The 24,807-nt window shown below is 51.3% G+C and overlaps 1 protein-coding gene across 1 annotated transcript in view; it reads right to left on the bottom strand.

Annotated features, from left to right (window-relative positions):
• LOC147699085 (immunoglobulin superfamily member 3-like) overlaps positions 1-24,807 on the bottom strand; it is a 394,763-nt gene that overhangs the window by 70,132 nt on the left and 299,824 nt on the right. The window contains exon 8 of the mRNA XM_086935654.1: positions 9,358-9,765. Within this exon, the coding sequence (XP_086791780.1) occupies positions 9,358-9,765 (408 nt within the window). The remainder of the gene's footprint in view (positions 1-9,357; positions 9,766-24,807) is intronic.

Here is a 24,807-nt window from a genome sequence, read left to right as displayed (position 1 = left end):
CTCAGTGTCACACCTCACAGGTACAGTCGGACACTACGAAAAGTGCAAGGCACTACCTCAACCTGCGTCAGAGGCCCTACAACCCCGGGCCTCTACATGGACTCAGTGTCACACCTCACAGGTACAGTCGGACACTACGACAAGTGCAAGACACTACCTCAACCTGCGTCAGAGGCCCTACAACCCCGGGCCTCTACATGGACTCTGTGTCACACCTCACAGGTACAGTCGGACACTACGACAAGTGCAAGGCACTACCATAATCCATGTCAGAGGCCCTACAACCCCAGGCGTCGACATGGACTCTCTTTACACCTCACAGGTACAGTCTGACACTACGACAAGTGCAAGGCACTACCTCAACCTGCGTCAGAGGCCCTACAACCCCGGGCCTCTACATGGACTCTGTTTACACCTCACAGGTACAGTCTGACACTACGACAAGTGCAAGGCACTACCTCAACCCGCGTCAGAGGCCCTACAACCCCGGGCCTCTGCATGGACTCTGTTTACACCTCACAGGTACAGTCTGACACTACGACAAGTGCAAGGCACTACCTCAACCTGCGTCAGAGGCCCTACAACCCCGGGCCTCTGCATGGACTCTGTTTACACCTCACAGGTACAGTCGGACACTACGACAAGTGCAAGGCACTACCTCAACCTGCGTCAGAGGCCCTACAACCCCGGGCCTCTGCATGGACTCAGTGCCACACCTCACAGGTACAGTCTGACACTACGACAAGTGCAAGACACTACAATAGTCTGCGTCAGAGACCCTACAACCCCGGGCCTCTACATGAACTCAGTGTCACACCTCACAGGTACAGTCGGACACTACGACAAGTGCAAGGCACTACCTCAACCCGCGTCAGAGGCCCTACAACCCCAGGCCTCGACATGGACTCAGTGTCACACCTCGCAGGTACAGTCGAACACTACAACAAGTGCAAGGCACTACCTCGTCTCACGTCAGAGACCCTACAACCCATGGACTCAGTGTCACACCTCACAGGTACAGTCGGACACTACGACCAGTGCAAGGCACTAATTCAACCCGCGTCAGAGACCCTACAACCCCGGGCCTCTGCATGAACTCAGTGTCGCACCTCACAGGTACAGACGGACACTACGACAAGTGCAAGGCACTACCTCAACCCGCGTCAGAGGCCCTACAACCCCGGGCCTCTGCATGGACTCTGTTTACACCTCACAGGTACAGTCGGACACTACGACAAGTGCAAGACACTACCATAGTCCACGTTAGAGGCCCTACAACCCCGGGCCTCGTTATGGACTCTCTTTACACCTCACAGGTACAGTCTGACACTATGACAAGTGCAAGGCACTACCTCAACCTGCGTCAGAGGCCCTACAACCCCAGGCCTCTACATGGACTCAGTGTCACACCTCACAGGTACAGTCGGACACTACGACAAGTGCAAGGCACTACCTCAACCCGTGTCAGAGGCCCTACAACCCCGGGCCTCTACATGGACTCAGTGCCGCACCTCACAGGTACAGACAGACACTACGACAAGTGCAAGGCACTACCTCAACCCGCGTCAGAGGCCCTACAACCCCGGGCCTCTGCATGGACTCTGTGTCACACCTCACAGGTACAGTCTGACACTACGACAAGTGCAAGACTCTACCATAGTCCACGTCAGAGGCCCTACAACCCCGGGCCTCGACATGGACTCTCTTTACACCTCACAGGTACAGTCTGACACTATGACAAGTGCAAGGCACTACCTCAACCTGCGTCAGAGGCCCTACAACCCCAGGCCTCTACATGGACTCAGTGTCACACAACACAGGTACAGTCGGACACTACGACAAGTGCAAGGCACTACCTCTACCCGTGTCAGAGGCCCTACAACCCCGGGCCTCTACATGGACTCAGTGTCGCACCTCACAGGTACAGACGGACACTACAACAAGGACAAGGCACTACCTCAACCCGCGTCAGAGGCCCTACAACCCCAGGCCTCTGCATGGACTCTGTTTACACCTCACAGGTACAGTCGGACACTACGACAAGTGCAAGGCACTACCTCAACCTGCGTCAGAGGCCCTACAACCCCGGGCCTCTGCATGGACTCAGTGTCACACCTCACAGGTACAGTCGGACACTACGACAAGTGCAAGACACTACCTCAACCTGCGTCAGAGGCCCTACAACCCCGGGCCTATGCATGGACTCTGTGTCACACCTCACAGGTACAGTCGGACACTACGACAAGTGCAAGGCACTACCATAGTCCATGTCAGAGGCCCTACAACCCCAGGCTTCTACATGGACTCTGTGTCACACCTCACAGGTACAGTCGGACACTACGACAAGTGCAAGGCACTACCATAGTCCATGTCAGAGGCCCTACAACCCCGGGCCTCGACATGGACTCTCTTTACACCTCACAGTTACAGTCAGACACTACGACAAGTGCAAGGCACTACCTCAACCTGCGTCAGAGGCCCTACAACCCCGGGCCTCTGCATGGACTCTGTTTACACCTCACAGGTACAGTCTGACACTACGACAAGTGCAAGACACTACCTCAACCCGCGTCAGAGGCCCTACAACCATGGGCCTCTACATGGACTCTTTGTCACGCCTCACAGGTACAGTCGGAAACTACGACAAGTGCAATGCACTACCTCGTCTCGCGTCAGAGGCCCTACAACCCCGGGCCTTTACATGAACTCAGTGTCACACCTCACAGGTACAGTCGGACACTACGACAAGTGCAAGGCACTACCTCAACCCGCGGCAGAGGCCGTACAACCCCAGGCCTCTACATGGACTCAGTGTCACACCTCACAGGTACAGTCGGACACTACGACAAGTGCAAGGCACTACCTCGTCTCGTGTCAGAGGCCCTACAACCCCAGGCCTCTACATGGACTCAGTGTCACACCTCACAGGTACAGTCGGACACTACGACAAGTGCAAGGCACTACCTCAACCCGCGTCAGAGGCCCTACAACCCCGGGCCTCTGCATGGACTCAGTGTTACACCTCACAGGTACAGTCAGACACTACGACAAGTGCAAGACACTACCATAGTCCACGTCAGAGGCCCTACAACCCCGGGCGTCGACATGGACTCTCTTTACACCTCACAGGTACAGTCTGACACTACGACAAGTGCAAGGCACTACCTCAACCTGCGTCAGAGGCCCTACAACCCCGGGCCTCTACATGGACTCTGTTTACACCTCACAGGTACAGTCTGACACTACGACAAGTGCAAGGCACTACCTCAACCTGCGTCAGAGGCCCTACAACCCCGGGCCTCTGCATGAACTCAGTGTCACACCTCACTGGTACAGTCGGACACTACGACAAGTGCAATGCACTACCTCGTCTCGCGTCAGAGGCCCTACAACCCCGGGCCTTTACATGAACTCAGTGTCACACCTCACAGGTACAGTCGGACACTACGACAAGTGCAAGGCACTACCTCAACCTGCGTCAGAGGCCCTACAACCCCTTGCCTCTGCATGGACTCTGTTTACACCTCACAGGTACAGTCTGACACTACGACAAGTGCAAGGCACTACCTCAACCTGCGTCAGAGGCCCTACAACCCCAGGCCTCTGCATGGACTCAGTGTCACACCTCACAGGTACAGTCTGACACTACGACAAGTGCAAGACACTACCTCAACCTGCGTCAGAGGCCCTACAACCCCGGGCCTCTGCATGGACTCTGTTTACACCTCACAGGTACAGTCTGACACTACGACAAGTGCAAGACACTACCTCAACCCGCGTCAGAGGCCCTACAACCCCAGGCCTCTGCATGGACTCAGTGTCACACCTCACAGGTACAGTCTGACACTACGACAAGTGCAAGACACTACCTCAACACGCGTCAGAGGCCCTACAACCCCGGGCCTCTGCATGAACTCAGTGTCACACCTCACAGGTACAGTCGGACACTACGACAAGTGCAATGCACTACCTCGTCTCGCGTCAGAGGCCCTACAACCCCGGGCCTTTACATGAACTCAGTGTCACACCTCACAGGTACAGTCGGACACTACGACAAGTGCAAGGCACTACCTCAACCTGCGTCAGAGGCCCTACAACCCCGGGCCTCTGCATGGACTCTGTTTACACCTCACAGGTACAGTCGGACACTACGACAAGTGCAAGGCACTACCATAGTCCATGTCAGAGGCCCTACAACCCCGGGCCTCGACATGGACTCTCTTTACACCTCACAGGTACAGTCTGACACTACGACAAGTGCAAGACACTACCTCAACCCGCGTCAGAGGCCCTACAACCCCGGGCCTCTGCATGGACTCTGTTTACACCTCACAGGTACAGTCGGACACTACGACAAGTGCAAAGCACTACCATAGTCCATGTCAGAGGCCCTACAACCCCGGGCCTCGACATGGACTCTCTTTACACCTCACAGGTACAGTCTGACACTACGACAAGTGCAAGACACTACCTCAACCCGCGTCAGAGGCCCTACAACCCCGGGCCTCTGCATGGACTCAGTGTCACACCTCATAGGTACAGTCTGACACTACGACAAGTGCAAGGCACTACCTCAACCTGCGTCAGAGGCCCTACAACCCCGGGCCTCTGCATGAACTCAGTGTCACACCTCACAGGTACAGTCAGACACTACGACAAGTGCAAGGCACTACCTCAACCTGCGTCAGAGGCCCTACAACCCCGGGCCTCTGCATGAACTCAGTGTCACACCTCACAGGTACAGTCGGACACTACGACAAGTGCAAGACACTACCTCAACCTGCGTCAGAGGCCCTACAACCCCGGGCCTCTACATGGACTCTGTGTCACACCTCACAGGTACAGTCAGACACTACGACAAGTGCAAGGCACTACCATAGTCCATGTCAGAGGCCCTACAACCCCAGGCTTCTACATGGACTCTGTGTCACACCTCACAGGTACAGTCGGACACCTCGACAAGTGCAAGACACTACCTCAACCCGCGTCAGAGGCCCTACAACCATGGGCCTCTACATGGACTCTTTGTCACGCCTCACAGGTACAGTCGGAAACTACGACAAGTGCAATGCACTACCTCGTCTCGCGTCAGAGGCCCTACAACCCCGGGCCTTTACATGAACTCAGTGTCACACCTCACAGGTACAGTCGGACACTACGACAAGTGCAAGGCACTACCTCGTCTCGTGTCAGAGGCCCTACAACCCCAGGCCTCTACATGGACTCAGTGTCACACCTCACAGGTACAGTCGGACACTACGACAAGTGCAAGGCACTACCTCAACCCGCGTCAGAGGCCCTACAACCCCGGGCCTCTGCATGGACTCAGTGTTACACCTCACAGGTACAGTCAGACACTACGACAAGTGCAAGACACTACCATAGTCCACGTCAGAGGCCCTACAACCCCGGGCGTCGACATGGACTCTCTTTACACCTCACAGGTACAGTCTGACACTACGACAAGTGCAAGGCACTACCTCAACCTGCGTCAGAGGCCCTACAACCCCGGGCCTCTACATGGACTCTGTTTACACCTCACAGGTACAGTCGGACACTACGACAAGTGCAAGGCACTACCTCAACCCGCGGCAGAGGCCGTACAACCCCAGGCCTCTACATGCACTCAGTGTCACACCTCACAGGTACAGTCTGACACTACGACAAGTGCAAGGCACTACCTCAACCCGCGGCAGAGGCCGTACAACCCCAGGCCTCTACATGGACTCAGTGTCACACCTCACAGGTACAGTCTGACACTATGACAAGAGCAAGGCACTACCTCGTCTCGCGTCAGAGGCCCTACACCCCGGGCCTCTATTTGGACTCTGTTTACACCTCACAGGTACAGTCTGACACTACGACAAGTGCAAGACACTACCTCAACCCGCGTCAGAGGCCCTACAACCCTGGGCCTCTACATGGACTCAGTGTCACACCTCACAGGTACAGTCGGACACTACGACAAGTGCAAGACACTACCATAGTCCGCGTCAGAGGCCCTACAACCCCCGGCCTCTACCTGGACTCTGTTTACACCTCACAGGTACAGTCTTACACTACGACAAGTGCAAGACACTACCTCAACCCGCGTCAGAGGCCCTACAACCCCAGGCCTCTACATGGACTCAGTGTCACACCTCACAGGTACAGTCTGACACTACGACAAGTGCAAGGCACTACCTCAACCTGCGTCAGAGGCCCTACAACCCCGGGCCTCTACATGGACTCTGTTTACACCTCACAGGTACAGTCTGACACTACGACAAGTGCAAGGCACTACCTCAACCTGCGTCAGAGGCCCTACAACCCCGGGCCTCTGCATGAACTCAGTGTCACACCTCACAGGTACAGTCAGACACTACGACAAGTGCAATGCACTACCTCGTCTCGCGTCAGAGGCCCTACAACCCCGGGCCTTTACATGAACTCAGTGTCACACCTCACAGGTACCGTCGGACACTACGACAAGTGCAAGGCACTACCTCAACCACGTCAGAGGCCCTACAACCCCGGGCCTCTACATGGACTCAGTGTCACACCTCACAGGTACAGTCTGACACTACGACAAGTGCAAGGCACTACCTCAACCCGCGTCAGAGGCCCTACAACCCCGGGCCTCTACATGGACTTAGTGTCACACCTCACAGGTACAGTCTGACACTACGACAAGTGCAAGACACTACCTCAACCTGCGGCAGAGGCCGTACAACCCCAGGCCTCTACATGGACTCAGTGTCACACCTCACAGGTACAGTCTGACACTATGACAAGTGCAAGGCACTACCATAGCCCACGTCAGAGGCCCTACAACCCCAGGCCTCTACATGGACTCTGTGTTACATCCACTGGTGCAAGTCACTGCAGCTCAACGGTACTGCCTGACACCATGACAAATGCAAGACACCTACGCATTCATGCATCTTTGCAGCTTAACGTATAGAAGGAAAGGCATCTTCACACATACAAGTCCCTGCACTCCACCGGTACAGTGTCCTGCATCTGTAGGCATGTAAGGCCAGGCACCTATAAATCCATGTGTGCAATGCCCCTCGCCTCCATGTGTGTGCATGCACAATCACACCTACATGTCCTAGGCCTGAAGCACAAAAATGCCAGGCACCCACAAATCAACTGATGCCTACACCGTCATGTGCACAAGGATGTGGATTTCCACACGTACAATGTCCTGCACCTCAGGAAAACATGGCCTACTCACATACAAGTTCCTGCACCTCAATTCAGATAGTGTCCTGCATCTACAGAGAGGGCCCTGCACTTACTCATTCCTCCAGGCAATGTCCTGCATCTAATGAGAGGGTCCTGCACTTCCTCCTTCCTCCAGACAGTGCCCTGAACTTACACCTTACTTCAAGCTGTGGGGGAAAGATGGACCTGTTTTCAATCAAGGACAACATCCAGGCACTATTGACAAGGCCTTTCCTATCGAATGGCAATTGTCGGCGAGTAGGATCAGCAAAGCTGAGACCCGCAGCCCTCACAAGTGTTGTGGAACCGGAACCCCTGGACACCGTGCACATTTGCTAGTGCACCTACTTCCCGAGCTGTCCCGAGGTTGTGCATTGGGCTACTTGTAGTCCAAGCCCTGAGCACCGTCTGCACCGAAGATTGTGGGCCTACCCTCCACGAGTGTTCCGTGGGCCCGCTTCTAGCTTTCCTGCTCGAGGCTCCTTCGTGATCCCTGGTCCGTCGACTATTGAGTCCCCACATAGGTAACTCTTCTGTTTCTTGGGCTTACCTGGTTGCTCCAGACGTGCCCTGACTCTTCCCCCCCCCCCCCCTCCCCAAGGGTGAGTTCCTCAGACCTTGCTGGTCTGCACCAGAGCCAATCTCTGCTTTCTGCCTGGGTTGCTGTTGCCAAGGCTTGTTGGGTCCAATCCGGAAACTGTTACTGCACCACTCGACATCCTTCATGGGACAGCTCGAATCCAGATCCTGGTCATCTTCGACGCCTCCTTGTCCTCGTGGCTGAAGAGTCAAGCTTCACCTCCTTTACCTGAAATCACACGACATCGGTTGACATCTTCTCCTAGCCTTCCTGGTCACTGGCTAGTGACCCAGACTCTGTCCCCTCTGCTTTCAGGTTCTTCTTGACTCCGATCCAGGCTTGGATCCATCCGGACACTTTCGACGTGATCGCCTGCAGCACTTTTCAGCAGCTCGTCACTGGAAATGACGACGAAACCTGACACCAAAGACACCTATGCACCCGGCTTCCCTGGGTGAGGTAACTTGAGTACTCCGGTGCTCCCGTGGGTATTGACTCTAGTTCTAAAGGGGTTTGCTCCAATTCCTCTTCTAAGTGTCTTTAACTAGTAATTTTCGAACCGCGACTTTCCCCATAAAAGTTAATGGTGATTTGCGGCTGTTTTTAGACACTGCCCGCATCCCCCGTGGGTCCCCTGTGTCACTACCTTGGGTGGTTCCTGGTGGCCCCAGCAGTTCTAAAGGCTCTAGGCCTCGTATCTAGGTCAGTCGTGGGTCTTATACCACTTTCTTAGTATATGTTTTGTGAGGCCCCTAGGAAAAAAACGTATACTGTGCTAATTTACTGTGTGCTACATAAGTTTACTAGATGTACTTTTGCCTCTGGCCTCATAAAGAGACTAGAGGGATGTGTTTAGAATAAATACATTTATTTTATATGTATACCTGGTGTGGTTCTCCTTTTATTTAGTCATTCATGAGATGATAGACTAGTAAACCAAGCTGCTTTACATTCCTTCAAGACTTAGCCTGAAGGCTGCTCTCCACAGCTACAACTAGGATAGCTTGTCTAGAAGGTTGTCTTTAACGTACCATCAATACGAGTTGTTTGGACTGGTGCAAGGTGCCCACTAGAATAGTGGACAGCATATGCCAGGCCAACTTCTAACAGCAATAATACGAGAAGGGCACCACTTCGATCCGTGAAATGCTTCACACTAGGGTGGTCGTTGACCAACAGGCGACCTACAACCCTTCGCCCTTAAAAGAAATGAAAGGTTTTTGAGATCAGTATGATTTTGAATTTGGAAGGATTTTAAGGATCAACTGCTCGCCCAGCCCACCTCCTCATGTCTGACTCTCTACAGAAAGTAACTTTTAAGGAAAAGAGGCTAGAAACTGTCTGTGCCTGCATGAAGGCGAGGCTGAGTGAGAAAGCTCACTTCCATCCATCGAGTGGGCTTCATCTTCCAAGAACAAGACATGGAGCCTGTATGGTCTGGTTTAAACCATACATTACTGAAGCGCTGCGAAACCCTGTGTGGGTAGCCAACCGCTATGTAAGATCTTCGAAAAATAATACCAACCAAACAAAATGCAAGCATGCATCCAAGAATGGCGTGGACTTACCCGGCAGCTTGACGGTGACCTCGGTGAGGCCGGACACCTCCTCGGCCAGCTTGTACCAGGCGTTGTTGGGGTTTAGGAGCCACTCTTCCACGTGGCAGTAGTAGCTACCGCTGTCAACCAGGCTGGCCCGCTGGATGTTGAGGGTGAACAGGCCCGCGGGGGACCTCTCAAACTGCAGCCGACCCCGGAGACCCTCCTCCTCCGCGTAGGTGCCATACTCAAAGGCTGCGTTGTGGCCAGCCTTCAGGATCAGCTTGCCGTCGGCGTCGGAGAGCTTGTGGGCGTACCAGAGGACCGCAAAGTGCGACTCGGGGCTGGTCTGGGAGCGGACCGAGCAGCTGAGCTGGATAGGGGCGTTCTCCAGCACGGTGAGGCTGCGCTTGGCCTTGCTCACCTGGAGCTTGGTAACTGGAGGGAGAAGAGGAGGAACGGGAAGGGTGAGTCTAGGGAAGGTTAGCAGACAACCATAGGCAGCTCAGAGACACACAGCATTACCTCTTTTGTTGACAGGCACATGAAAGAGCATACACAATAAAACATAATACATTAAGCAAAAAACAGAAAAAAATAAAATGTTCAAACATTTGTTCTGAAAGAAATCAGAGTCCGGGAGCAAGAGAATGGATCAGCCTCGTTCTGATATCAAGTATCACGGGTGATATTGTAAAATACCACAAAACATCCATTTACAAGACAGGAAAGTACACAAAGAGAAAGGAACACAGGTGAATAATACAAAGGGTAGACTGGAACAGAGGCAGTTGAAACCCAAGAGGGCGGCGGCCCAGGTGAGCGCGCATCTTTTGTTAAAAAGCACATTGTCTGATTTCATTAAAGTGAGAGTAAATAAATACCACCAGGTTTATTACAAAAGTCTCCCCTTCAACCCTCATTTTCTTCTGCTGACAGGGAGACCACATCTGTTACCCAAGCATCACAAGGGGGCGTGGACAGAGATTTCGATAAAGTAAACATTTAATCTACAAATGGAAGGTCGAGCCGGCCTTACTCTCAAAACAGACACTAGGAGAGGGTGAAACACCAGGGAGAAAGGGATTCAAGTCCTGTGTTCCTTTCACATTGAGCACAGTGCTATGATTTAGACGCGTCTTTGCATTTCTCATTTGCGCTAATTCTGTTTTTCAGAGGATACATCTATTTTTTTTGGCACCGTCCTCTGCCCCCCCCTCTCCCCCAAAATGGTCCCTTCCTCTGTGGCACTTTGCACCTTCCTGAACACCCACCTTTTACCCCCATCCATAGCTCCTGCCCTTGGAGGCTCTGTGACTCTGCTTTATTGCCCCTCCAGCTCACCCCTTCTCGGCTCCAGGCACTAGGGGGCTCCCTCCGTATTCCTTGCGGTCTTCTGCGCTCCTATCTTTGCTTGGTCCATGACAATGGAGCCCACCCATCCCTCCTACCCCCCTCCAGGCCCCATTGCCTTTTCTGCCCCTCTGCAGAACACCGTGGCATACTTCACAGACTGGTGCTATGTGGAACTCCGCGAAATTACAAAAAAAACTCTGCGATGTTCAGCGAGTGGCGGAGTGCAGTGCGAACTGCAGTTTGTGCTGGTATTCCTGCCGCTCGGGTAGAAATTTTACCCGAGCGGCAGCTTGTGAACTTACCGTTCGCAAACTTACTGTTCACGATCGCGAGCGGGGAAAAAAGTACTGTTGCACATCGCAAAGTGGAGTTTTCTGCACTCCGCGGAGTGCAGAAAACTCTGCAAACTCCGCGAATGGAGCGAAGGTCACCGCCCACGTCTAATCTGAACAGCCACTGCTGTTCTGGCCTGTCCTGGTCACCTGCACTTTCAGGAATTCTCATGTCCCCTTTCCTCGCTGACAAACCCCCCACCCACCCGCCCTCTGATCAATTGCTTTCCTCTTGAATGAATGGGGGGGGGGGTCATACTATATTTTGGCAAACCGGGACAGAAAGAACTTGTTTGAATAATCCTCCTAACTTTGGAGGAACACAAGCAGACCAATCATATGAGCCGATCAAAGGGACTCGCTGCCTGGACAGAATCATTCCAGCTCGAGTGTTGACATTGTCAAAGGCTGAAGCAACACAAGGGGCTCTCTGCTCGGTTTTCACTCATTTTGTGACAGTATCACTCCATTAATCTGTTGTTTTTACACTTTTAACACTGCCTGGGCCTTGGTTGCAACTTTTTAGCAACAGTTTGGCGTCCAAATACAGAAATAAGCAACAGAAAGGTGACCCGTCATCCTTTGCAAAGGGCCTTCTACTGAGCGGCAAAGCGCGTCGCTGCGTTTTTAGTAACGTTTTAACTTTTTGAGCCAGAAGCAATTTTTTTGTTAAAATCTGCGGATTATGCAGCAGATGATGGATTATGTGGCAAATGCGACAAATGTAGAATTATGCAAAAAACACTGCAGCCGCACAATCACATCATTCCAGTGGCCCTGCATATACCTACACTCACAGTGTATACGTTGGCACTTAGCCCCCTGGGCACCAAGGGCATACAGTTGGCATGGCAATGCCACCCCAAAAGTCCATCCTAGCTACTGGCAACTGTTCACCCCTTGGAATAAGAACATCTGAAACATGGTATTGTTCACTCACCTCCAATCAAAATGAATAGTTCATCAAAATGTTAATTAGGGGCGAGTATGCGGATTGAAATGAGGCATACAGGTACGGATATTCCGAGAGGTGTTTGCCCACTCTCGTGGGATGGATGCACAAGCACTTGAAACCGCCAATTATGCGAAAAAGGCGCCTCCGAACTGTACCACCTTTGCTCTTACCTGAACGTGACGTCATGCACTGTGTTCACCCTGCCATTTTTTGTTGTTGACGTGTCATTTTACAAAACAGGAGGGGGGGGGGAGGGAATAGATAATCCAAGCGACTTTATGTTACAGAATATGTCAACAAAATGTGAGTTTCCCCCCACATCACAGATGACAGGTGAAGTAGTGTCCAATTATTGGAGCTGGCCAGGTGTTTTAAATGAAAGCAACATGCCAATAACAATCCAATTTTTAAAGGATGTGAAAAGGCCGAAGTTTTTTACAAAACATATATGTTGTGTTTTTTACAAAACATATATGTTGTGTTTTGTGGATTTTATAGCTACTCATTTCACACCTTGCCATTTTTTCCTCCTCTGCTTTCAGTTTTTATGGTTCTTCGGTCAGGTTTTAGGCAAATATGTTTTATATTCTGCTCGTGTTGCTTTTTCGGGGAAATGAACTGCATACCAACCTTTACTTGTGTTTTACTGAGATGTAGTTACTTTTAACACGTTTACATTCTAATGTAAGGTTTACATCTATACTACTATTATAAAGAGAGAACTTGCACCTTTTGGCCAGGTAAACTCAAGAACCATAGCGCCAATCTACACACCCGATACATCTATGAAAATGTCAGGGTGTGTAGATGGACATAGGCTATATAGATAAAAATAAAAAAGTAAATAAAAAAAATTAAGTTCTAAAACAAAGTAGTCCCCTGAAAGTAGCGGCGGCCGGTACCTAGCGCTGGCCGCGACACGACGTGCGTGATGAACGTGACGTGCGTGATGACGATGAGGAGGACCGGCGGACATGGAGCTGCGGTGAGGTGAGGAACGAGGGCGCGTCATGGCAAAGAGGAGAGGAGCGGCAGCTCAGATAAAGTAAAGCTTGAAATCAGAGCGGGAGCGGGAGGGAGTCGGGGCGGGAGGGGAGCGGGTGTGCACAGAGGGACAGGCGGGAGGAGTGGTGGCGGGAAGGGGTCGGGACAGGAGGGGGTTGGGGCGGGAGCGGGTGTACTGCCCCAGCCCCTTTCTGCCCCAGGCAACGCTGGGGCGGGCTGCTAGTATAAAATAAAAAAGCTCGCGTGTACACTGCGAGCAACGAATATCTTAAAATGCACAAAGATATGAAATCATTTAAAAAAAGTAACCTTACTAAAATCTACATTTCCGTGGGGGTAGAAAGAAACGGTTTTACAAGGAGTTTCTCGTACTGTACAATCTGTCCCCACCCGCCCCCTCTTATATGCTGCAGTAGAGCAGCCAAATATAGAAACTAAAAGGGAGTCTGGAAACAGAGTGTTTTGGTGACCTTTTGTGAGAAGTTGGCCTGATATGTAGTGTTTCCAATTCTGGAACCACTGGGTATCAGTCCAAACAAACCCCAAAGATGTCTGGTTGTAAGTCAACCTTGTTAGACAAGCTATCCTAGTGGTAGCATGGACTAAGCAGCCTTAAAGGCTTAACTTAAGAGGTCGTGTTAAGCGAGCTGTTTTACCACATACAATCCTGTAATCAAATGAAAGGACACCACACAAGTATATATTATAAAAATATATGTATTTATTTCTAAATTACTCCCCAGTACTCTTTATGAGGAAAGGGGCACAAGCGTTAAATCAAAAGCACTGTTTAAACATATAAAGTTGCACAATTATGGATGAGGGCGGGTGGCCACTCAGACCATATATCAAAAAAGTGGTATAAGTAACACTTTACGAACAATGGTTAGGCCTAGGGCCTAGAGATTCGCTGGGAGCAGTCAGGACAAGCAATGAAGAAGTCGGGAGTAGCCCACAGGAGACGGGTGCAGCACGGAAAGTGCGGCGCGCACCAATGCAATGTCAATGGTGCGTAAAAGTTAGTTAAAGTGAGTTAAATGATACTTCCGCTGAACCTAGGAACACAAAACTTTAGTCACAGACCCTAGAGGTGTGTACCAGTGTATGGACACCGGCGTTGCAATGTTACCTCACCCACAGGCCGTGGGTGCACAGGGTCGAAGTGGCGTCGGGTTCTGGCACGCAGGTTCTTGGTGCTTGGAGCTGTTGCAGCTGCAGGCGCTGTGAAGCAGAAGTGTCCGGTGCGATCCAAGGGTGGATCGAAGTAGAAAAGTACCTGAAAGCAGAGGGGACAGAGTCTGGGTCACTCAGCAGTGACCAGGGTGGAACCAGGACGGAACCAGGCAATGTCGGGCGCAATCAGGTGGTTGTCGATAGGCTTCTCTCCGCTGTCACGTGGGCTCTGGGGCATCTGCGACGTCCAGGAGCAGGTCACGATCTGTCCCACGTAGGCTCTCGCCGTCAGCACCGTCGGCTTCAAGATTGCAGCAAACAGCACTTGGCAAAAGCAATCCACGCGGAACCGGGAGATTGCTTATCACTCGAACCAGGAGGGTCAGAGTGGGTGCTCCTTTTCACAGGAGCTGGTGCAGATCTGGAGCAACCAGAAAAGCAAGTCGTATTTCAAAGTTCGTCGGCACAGGGGCCACAAGCCAGCTGGCAAGTGACCGGGCCAACGCGTCGAGCGCACACAAGCAGAAGGGCCCCACGCAGCACTCGTCGAGTGTGGGGGGGTGAGCTTTGGTGCAAGTGGAGCTCGGGGCTGGGGCTTCTCAAACCCCGGTGTACAGCTTCGAGGGTCACTCGTGGGCCGCACGGTCAGCGTCTCGTGGCCTTTTCAAGATGGCGTGCCCCACGCTTCCGGTCGCCTCCACGGGTCTCAGCTCTGCAGGGACTGTGGATCGGGCAGGTAGAAGGCAGGCAAGCTTGATCTCGTCGATCTCTGTCGCTCGAGTTCCGGCGGGAACTGCAACAAAGCAAGGGTCGAGGGCTGGATGGTGCCTGTTTGCACAGGGTGGTCACTCCTTGACCACAAGGGAGATTCTTCAGTCTTCTCACGTCGTGTAGAAAGTCGAAGGGTCCAGATTTCGTTTCTTATGTTTCTTCAGGATGATCTGAGGTCCGTTGGGACTGCTCCCCCTCTTATTCGAATCTCGGGGGTTGGACATCCTGCTAGGTCCCCTCCTATGGGTGGGACCCAGGAAGGGGGTGGTTACACCCCTCTCCTTTGATCCTGGCCGCGCTGGGACAGGGGCTGGGAGGCCCCAGAACCGGTTTGGCCGGATCCTGCAAGGGGCAGCCTTGTGCTCCCCAGGCAGTGTCTGGTTTCATTGAAACCTCCCTACTCCAATCCACTATCTCCTGTCTGGGGTGGTTTGACACCGCCCTGTGACAGGAAACTCTTTGTCCAGGCCTCCTCTGCCGGGTTTCGGTCAGCAGCAGGAGGTCAGACCCGTGTCTGTGGCAGGGGCATCCATTTTGTGGATCTGAGGCTCATTTTAAATCAACCGCGTTTCAGTAAAGTAACATGTCTTTTCCCTCTAGAGGGGTGGAATGCTACCCCCGTCGCCAGAACTGGCGAGGGGGTAGTATTCCAATTCGTATGACACCTTACACGACATGTTTTGATAAAGCCAAACCAAAGTTGCTATATAACCGCGAGGATTATAAGGCGCTTAAGAGTATATGGTATGGCATTATCCCGGATCAGCTTAGGGAGTTGTTCCCGTCAGCTGCAGACAGGCTCAGCTCATGCCAGAGCACCATCTCACATAAAACCACGCACTCTGCCTCCAGGATTGATGAGGCCTTCCATAGGAGTGGCTTACAGGCTATATATGTGTCCAGATATAGGTTTAGATATAGGTATACTATATCTAAGCAAGGGGTGATTACACCCACTTGCCCCAGCTGAGTGATCAGCCAGTTGTGTCAATTTAAGAACCAGCCAGGGGTGGCAAAAGCTATGCTTCAGCCCCTGGTAGGCCTTGGTGGCACCTATGCCCTGGGCACCTATAGTGCATGGTACAGGGGCTGACAAGGAGTCCATTTCCAATTGTGGTATGTACCTATAGCACATGTATTACAAATTTAGAGAGAGAACAGCAGGCTGGGGGTCTGATTAGCAGGCCCACAGCCTCAGTAAGTCGAAAACCAGTGAAGCAAAAAGCAAAAATTGGGGTGACCATAGGATAGCAGACCCTACTCTCCTACATAACCCCCCCCCAAACGCAGGGACATTAAACTTAACCTTGACCAGATAAGTCTTCATGTTCTAAGTGGAAGTACCGGGAGAGACCATCTGCATTACCATGGTCAGTCCCTGGGCGGTGCTCCACTGTAAAGTCCATCCCCTGTAGGGAAATGGACCACCTGAGCAGTTTGGGATTTTCACCCTTCATCTGATTTAGCCACAAGAGGGGCTTATGGTCTGTCTGAATTAGGAAGTGAGTACCAAACAAGTATGGCCTCAACTTCTTCAGGGCCCAAACCACAGCAAAGGCCTCCCTCTCAATAGCTGACCAACGTTTCTCCCTGGGGGTCAGCCTTCTGCTAATAAAAGCAATGGGCTGGTCTTGACCATCTTGATTAAGTTGTGAAAGCACAGCTCCCACCCCCAACTCAGAAGCATCTGTCTGTACAATGAACTGTTTGGAGTAGTCAGGACTCTTCAGGATAGGTGCAGAGCACATGGCCTTCTTCAGGTCATCAAATGCCTTTTGACAGCTAACTGTCCACTGAACCTTTTTGGGCATCTTCTTGGATGTCAAGTCATTCAATGGTGTCACAATGGACCCATAGTTCTTTACAAATTTTCTGTAATACCCAGTCAGGCCCAAGAAGGCTCTGACTTGTGTCTGGGTAGTTGGAGGAGTCCAGTCCTGTATGGTCTGGATCTTGCTCTCCAGTGGTTGAACTTGACCCCCACCTACTAGGTGGCCCAAGTACACAACCTTGCTCTGCCCTATCTGGCACTTAGTAGCCTTGATAGTCAGGCCTGCCTTTTGCAGGGCCTCCAGAACCTTCTTCAGGTGGATCAGGTGATCCTCCCAGGTGGAGCTAAAGACAGCAATATCATCTAGATATGCTGCGCAAAAGTCATCCAACCCAGCAAGGACTTGGTTCACCAACCTTTGGAAAGTGGCAGGTGCATTCTTCAAACCAAAGGGCATTACCACAAACTGATAATGCCCACTAGGGGTAGAGAATGCTGTTTTGGCTTTTGACTCTTCAGCTAGTCTGATTTGCCAGTAGCCAGCTGTCAAATCAAATGTGCTCAGAAACTTGGCAGAAGCCAATTTATCAATGAGCTCATCTGCTCTTGGAATGGGATGAGCATCTGTCCTAGTGACAGCATTGAGACCTCTGTAGTCCACACAAAACCTCATTTCTCTCTTCCCATCTTTGGTATGAGGTTTTGGCACAAGGACCACTGGGCTAGCCCATGGGCTCTCTGATGGCTCAATCACTCCAAGCTCCAACATCTTTTGCACCTCAGCCTTTATACAATCCCTGACATGGTCAGGTTGCCTGTAGATCTTATTCTTCACAGGCAGATTGTCACCAGTATCCACCACATGGGTGCACCAGTTAGTCTGACTGGGTGTGAGTGAAAACAAATGTCTGTGGGCCTGCAACACCTGTCTGCAGTCCACCTGTTGCTGCTCAGTGAGGCTGCCTGCCAAGGCTACTCCATCAACTGAACCATCATCAGGGTTCTGGGAAAGCAGGTCTGGGAGAGGGTCACTCTCTTCCTCCTGTTCCCCATCTGTGGCCATGAGGAGACTCATGTCCTCCCTGTCAACAAATGCTTTCAAACGATTGACATGGAGCACCCTGTGGGGGCTCCTAGGGGTGCCAAAGTCAACCAAGTAGGTGACTTCTCCCTTCTTTTCAATGATAGGGTAGGGTCCAGTCCATTGGTCCTGGAGAGCTGCTGGCCCCACTGGGTCCAACACCCACACCTTCTGCCCTGGCTGGTACTCAACCAGAACAGCCTTTTGGTCATGCCAGGCTTTCTGTAATTCCTGACTTGCCTCAAGGTTTTTGGATGCTCTCTCCATGTATTCAGCCATCCTGGAGCGGAGACCAAGTACATAGTCCACAATGTCTAGTTTAGGCTTTTTGAGAGGTAACTCCCATCCTTCCTTCACCAAACTCAATGGACCTCTTACAGGGTGGCCAAACAAAAGTTCAAAAGGGCTGTAGCCAACCCCCTTCTGTGGGACCTCTCTGTAAGCAAAGAGCAAGCAGGGTAAAAGGATGTCCCATTTCCGCCTAAGCTTCTCTGGTAAACCTTTTATCATTCCCTTTAGGGTCTTGTTGAACCTTTCCACAAGCCCATTGCACTGTGGATGGTAGGGTGTGGTAAACTTATAGTTTACTCCACACTCTTTCCACATTGCTTTTAAGTATCCAGACATGAAGTTGGTACCTCTGTCTGAAAGAACCTCCTTTGGAAAGCCCACTCTTGAGAAAACTGCAATGAGGGCTTTTGCCACCACAGGAGCTGTGGTGGTCCTCAGGGGAATTGCTTCTGGGTACCTGGTGGCATGATCCACTACCACCAGTATAAATCTGTGCCCAGATGCAGTTTGAGGATCCATGGGACCCACAATGTCTATTCCAACTCTTTCAAAGGGTACCCCCACCACAGGTAGTGGTATCAGGGGGGCCTTTGTTGTGCCACCTGACTTACCACTGGCTTGGCAAGTGACACAGGAGCGACAAAACTCCTTGACATTTTCTGACATGTGAGGCCAGTGAAAGTGTGGAACAAGCCTGTCCCAAGTCTTATTCTGGCCTAAGTGTCCTGCAAGGGGAATATCATGGGCCAAGGTAAGAAGGAAGCCCCTAAACTTCAAAGGTATAACCAACCTCCTGGTTGTGCCAGGCTTGGGGTCTCTAGCCTCTGAATAAAGGAGTCCTTCATCCCAATACACTTTATGGGTACCTTGAGCATTCCCTGCAGCCTCAGCAGCAGCTTGCTGTCTGAGGGGTTCAAGTGAAGGGCAATCTAATTGGGCCTGCCCCAGGTCTGCCCTTGAGGGTCCCCCTGTCCCCAGAAACTCAACCTGATCAGGTTCAAGCTCCTCAGAGACAGTCTCCTCTTGGACTGCAGAATCAGTTTCCTGTGAAACTTGATCCTCAACCTGGGGCAAGGGGGAAGGCACAGCCTTAACCCTCTTGCTCCTTCTCTTGGGTTGTGGTTGGTCTATTGTTTCAAGATCCACCACTGGTTCAGGAAGGCACTTCTTAGCCTGAGACCTTGTCACTGCAAGGACATGAGCTGAAATCCCTAGCATTTCTGCATGAGTCCTGTACTCCACTTCTGACCAAACTGAGCTTTCAAGATCATTGCCTAACAGACAGTCTACTGGGAGGTCTGCACTCACAACAACTTTCTTTAGGCCATCTACCCCTCCCCAGGAGAAGTTCACAACAGCCACACTATGGGAAGTAGTGGAGTTGCTTGCATTGGTCACTAGGTAACTTTCACCTAGTACAATTTGTCCAGGGTCCACAAAGCCAGGTGCCACCATTGTGACACTGGCACAAGTGTCCCTGTAGGCCTGAGCCAGTTTCTCATTAATTAAGGGAGTCTGCCTATATTTGCCCAGGTTACTGGGGCTTACTGCAGTGGGCAAAGATATGTCCACATCATATAGGAGAACTGCCTGTGTGGGGATTCTGACTAGGCCAGATTCCACCTCAGTACCCAGGGTCAACCCTACTAAACCCTTTGGCTGTGTACCACCACTGCTGACTGTACTAGGGGGTGCAGTTGCTTTAGGAGCTGCAGTGGTGGGGACTGGATTTTTCTTAGTGCATTCACTGCCCCAGTGTGAAACTGATTTGCAGGTATTACACCAAGGTTTCTTTGGGCCATCATTCTTCTTTTTCTTGTTTCCATTTTGGGAACCCCCCTCCTTATTGCTAGTTTGGGGGCCTGAAGACTTCTGGTCCTTTTCTTTATCTTTCTGATTCCCACCCTTCTGGTCTGTTTTCTTCTGGTCACCTTGGTTCTGGTTTTTCTGCTTAATCCTTGTTCTGACCCATTTGTCTGCCTTCTTTCCCAATTCTTGGGGAGAGGTCAAATCAGAGTCAACAAGGTATTGATGCAACAGCTGGTTCTGACAGTTATTAAGGATCTGTTCTCTCATCATAAGATTGTACAATCCTGTATAGTCTGAAACTTTACTTCCCTGCAGCCAACCCTCCAGAGCCTTAGTGGCACAATCTACAAAATCAGTCCAGTCCTGAGTCTGTGCTTTTTGGGTGTCTCTGAACAACAACCTGTATTGCTCAGTGGTTAGGCCAAACCCTTCAATAAGAGCACTCTTCAGAACAGAGTAGTTTTTGGCATCCTCAGGTCTAACAGTGAGGAGCCTGTCCCTCCCTTTCTCAGAAAAGGAGTACCATAAAATTGCTGCCCACTGATCCTCAGGGACCTGCTGTACCATGCAGGCCCTCTCAAGAGCAGTCATCCATTTGTGGATATCATCCCCTTCCTTGTAGGGGGGCACAATTTTTGTCAGGTTTCTATTGTCATAGGCCCTGTCTTTTTCTTTAGGAACTTTGCTGCCACCAGTGGCATCTAAGCCACTTATTTTCTGTTCCCTAGCCAAGGTAAGTTTAGCTTGAGCTAAGGTCAGTTTAGCTTGAGCCAGAGCTACCTCCTCCCTCTCTATCTGGAGTTGGACAGCCCTCATTCTAGCCCTATGCTCTTTTCTCTGGGAGGAAGTCATTCCTCTTTGAGATTCTCTTGAGGCACTAGAAAGGTGAGAGTCCCTTGACAGAGATCTCTCCCTTCTATTACCTGGGAGAATTTGGTTATGAGATCTGGAGTGGTGCTGGCCCCCTCCATTCCCATGTAGGTCCAAGTTGGCCTGGTTAAGCCTGGCAACCTGTACCTGGTTTCCCCCCTGATCCTGATCTTCAGGCTCATCTAAATCAGAGCCTTCCTCTGGGTCTTCCTCTTCCTCCTCTATTCCTTCTTGAAGATCCTCATTCTCAGGGGAGTTTATCCCTTCCTCTGTTTCTAAGGGAGTCTGACTCACCTTATCTAGGTCATCCTTTTCTAGGAGAGCTACTAGGGAAGGAATGGTAGGGCCTCTGCCCTTTTTTAGCCCCCTGGCTGTGCACAAGGCACTCAGGTCTTTGTGGCTAAGGTTGTCATATCTGGATGTTGTCCCTATAGGATCAACTTCTACAGGAGCAGAGCCTGAAGCTCTACCTGTATCAGACATGACTGCTAGTGAGGTGTAAGTGGTGCACTTACCTACACTAAGTGGTTTCCTACTGTACCTTGCTAGTGAGTTGTAGTCAGGGTGTGCTAATCCCTTTAATCTACAACTACTAAGTTCAGTAGAACTTAATATGCTAAGCTTTTGATTTATATGTACCTAGAGGTACTTGATGTGATCTTTCAATTTGATAAAGATTGCAATGGTAAAACAAACAGCAAGCTCAAATCCGCACCGCTGCACACCAATGTGAGAAGTTGGCCTGATATGTAGTGTTTCCAATTCTGGAACCACTGGGTATCAGTCCAAACAAACCCCAAAGATGTCTGGTTGTAAGTCAACCTTGTTAGACAAGCTATCCTAGTGGTAGCATGGACTAAGCAGCCTTAAAGGCTTAACTTAAGAGGTCGTGTTAAGCGAGCTGTTTTACCACATACAATCCTGTAATCAAATGAAAGGACACCACACAAGTATATATTATAAAAATATATGTATTTATTTCTAAATTACTCCCCAGTACTCTTTATGAGGAAAGGGGCACAAGCGTTAAATCAAAAGCACTGTTTAAACATATAAAGTTGCACAATTATGGATGAGGGCGGGTGGCCACTCAGACCATATATCAAAAAAGTGGTATAAGTAACACTTTACGAACAATGGTTAGGCCTAGGGCCTAGAGATTCGCTGGGAGCAGTCAGGACAAGCAATGAAGAAGTCGGGAGTAGCCCACAGGAGACGGGTGCAGCACGGAAAGTGCGGCGCGCACCAATGCAATGTCAATGGTGCGTAAAAGTTAGTTAAAGTGAGTTAAATGATACTTCCGCTGAACCTAGGAACACAAAACTTTAGTCACAGACCCTAGAGGTGTGTACCAGTGTATGGACACCGGCGTTGCAATGTTACCTCACCCACAGGCCGTGGGTGCACAGGGTCGAAGTGGCGTCGGGTTCTGGCACGCAGGTTCTTGGTGCTTGGAGCTGTTGCAGCTGCAGGCGCTGTGAAGCAGAAGTGTCCGGTGCGATCCAAGGGTGGATCGAAGTAGAAAAGTACCTGAAAGCAGAGGGGACAGAGTCTGGGTCACTCAGCAGTGACCAGGGTGGAACCAGGACGGAACCAGGCAATGTCGGGCGCAATCAGGCGGTTGTCGATAGGCTTCTCTCCGCTGTCACGTGGGCTCTGGGGCATCTGCGACGTCCAGGAGCAGGTCACGATCTGTCCCACGTAGGCTCTCGCCGTCAGCACCGTCGGCTTCAAGATTGCAGCAAACAGCACTTGGCAAAAGCAATCCACGCGGAACCGGGAGATTGCTTATCACTCAAACCAGGAGGGTCAGAGTGGGTGCTCCTTTTCACAGGAGCTGGTGCAGATCTGGAGCAACCAGAAAAGCAAGTCGTATTTCAAAGTTCGTCGGCACAGGGGCCACAAGCCAGCTGGCAAGTGACCGGGCCAACGCGTCGAGCGCACACAAGCAGAAGGGCCCCACGCAGCACTCGTCGAGTGTGGGGGGGTGAGCTTTGGTGCAAGTGGAGCTCGGGGCTGGGGCTTCTCAAACCCCGGTGTACAGCTTCGAGGGTCACTCGTGGGCCGCACGGTCAGCGTCTCGTGGCCTTTTCAAGATGGCGTGCCCCACGCTTCCGGTCGCCTCCACGGGTCTCAGCTCTGCAGGGACTGTGGATCGGGCAGGTAGAAGGCAGGCAAGCTTGATCTCGTCGATCTCTGTCGCTCGAGTTCCGGCGGGAACTGCAACAAAGCAAGGGTCGAGGGCTGGATGGTGCCTGTTTGCACAGGGTGGTCACTCCTTGACCACAAGGGAGATTCTTCAGTCTTCTCACGTCGTGTAGAAAGTCGAAGGGTCCAGATTTCGTTTCTTATGTTTCTTCAGGATGATCTGAGGTCCGTTGGGACTGCTCCCCCTCTTATTCGAATCTCGGGGGTTGGACATCCTGCTAGGTCCCCTCCTATGGGTGGGACCCAGGAAGGGGGTGGTTACACCCCTCTCCTTTGATCCTGGCCGCGCTGGGACAGGGGCTGGGAGGCCCCAGAACCGGTTTGGCCGGATCCTGCAAGGGGCAGCCTTGTGCTCCCCAGGCAGTGTCTGGTTTCATTGAAACCTCCCTACTCCAATCCACTATCTCCTGTCTGGGGTGGTTTGACACCGCCCTGTGACAGGAAACTCTTTGTCCAGGCCTCCTCTGCCGGGTTTCGGTCAGCAGCAGGAGGTCAGACCCGTGTCTGTGGCAGGGGCATCCATTTTGTGGATCTGAGGCTCATTTTAAATCAACCGCGTTTCAGTAAAGTAACATGTCTTTTCCCTCTAGAGGGGTGGAATGCTACCCCCGTCGCCAGAACTGGCGAGGGGGTAGTATTCCAATTCGTATGACACCTTACACGACATGTTTTGATAAAGCCAAACCAAAGTTGCTATATAACCGCGAGGATTATAAGGCGCTTAAGAGTATATGGTATGGCATTATCCCGGATCAGCTTAGGGAGTTGTTCCCGTCAGCTGCAGACAGGCTCAGCTCATGCCAGAGCACCATCTCACATAAAACCACGCACTCTGCCTCCAGGATTGATGAGGCCTTCCATAGGAGTGGCTTACAGGCTATATATGTGTCCAGATATAGGTTTAGATATAGGTATACTATATCTAAGCAAGGGGTGATTACACCCACTTGCCCCAGCTGAGTGATCAGCCAGTTGTGTCAATTTAAGAACCAGCCAGGGGTGGCAAAAGCTATGCTTCAGCCCCTGGTAGGCCTTGGTGGCACCTATGCCCTGGGCACCTATAGTGCATGGTACAGGGGCTGACAAGGAGTCCATTTCCAATTGTGGTATGTACCTATAGCACATGTATTACAAATTTAGAGAGAGAACAGCAGGCTGGGGGTCTGATTAGCAGGCCCACAGCCTCAGTAAGTCGAAAACCAGTGAAGCAAAAAGCAAAAATTGGGGTGACCATAGGATAGCAGACCCTACTCTCCTACACCTTTGAACTGTTGCCGTCATTTTCATAATGATGAATACAGCTGCAGAACAAGTAGATAATTATTACAAGTAGAGGAGACCGAATAAAAACATTAGATCAAAGGGCAAAATATGCATGACAACAACTATTTATGACACATTTAAGTTGGAAGAATTCCTGCCCGCCAATAATGGACCCAGCCTGGAGCAGAACTGTGCGATCTGCAGACAAAGTTACAGCGAAAAAGAAAAGAAAAAGAAAAAGAAAAAGAAAAGAAAAAAGTACCAGAGAAACCGCTGCTGAGAACGAGGCCTGCAAGACACATCAAAGACTGCACTTCATGTTTATGTCTGGTGGGTCTATTGTGTGTGTGTGGGGGGGGGGGGGGTGAGGGGGGGGGGCTCGTGGGAGCAGGGCTCCAGTGAGCCATGACACAGTGATGTCAGCAAGAGAGGGGGGGGGAGACAATAAAAAGAGTTCATGTCTCCCAGTCACAGGGAGCAAGCATTGTACGTTGCAAATAAATAGTTGGGTTTATTCAAGTGTGTTATGTCAATTATATCTCGTGTGGCGCACCTATGTTTCTTGGATAAGAGCCATCCCTCCCTCTCTCTGCTC

This window comes from Lissotriton vulgaris, chromosome 8 (genome assembly GCF_964263255.1).
Source record: "Lissotriton vulgaris chromosome 8, aLisVul1.2, whole genome shotgun sequence".
Lineage (NCBI taxonomy): Eukaryota > Metazoa > Chordata > Amphibia > Caudata > Salamandridae > Lissotriton > Lissotriton vulgaris.
This window is presented reverse-complemented; position numbering and strand designations above follow the sequence as displayed.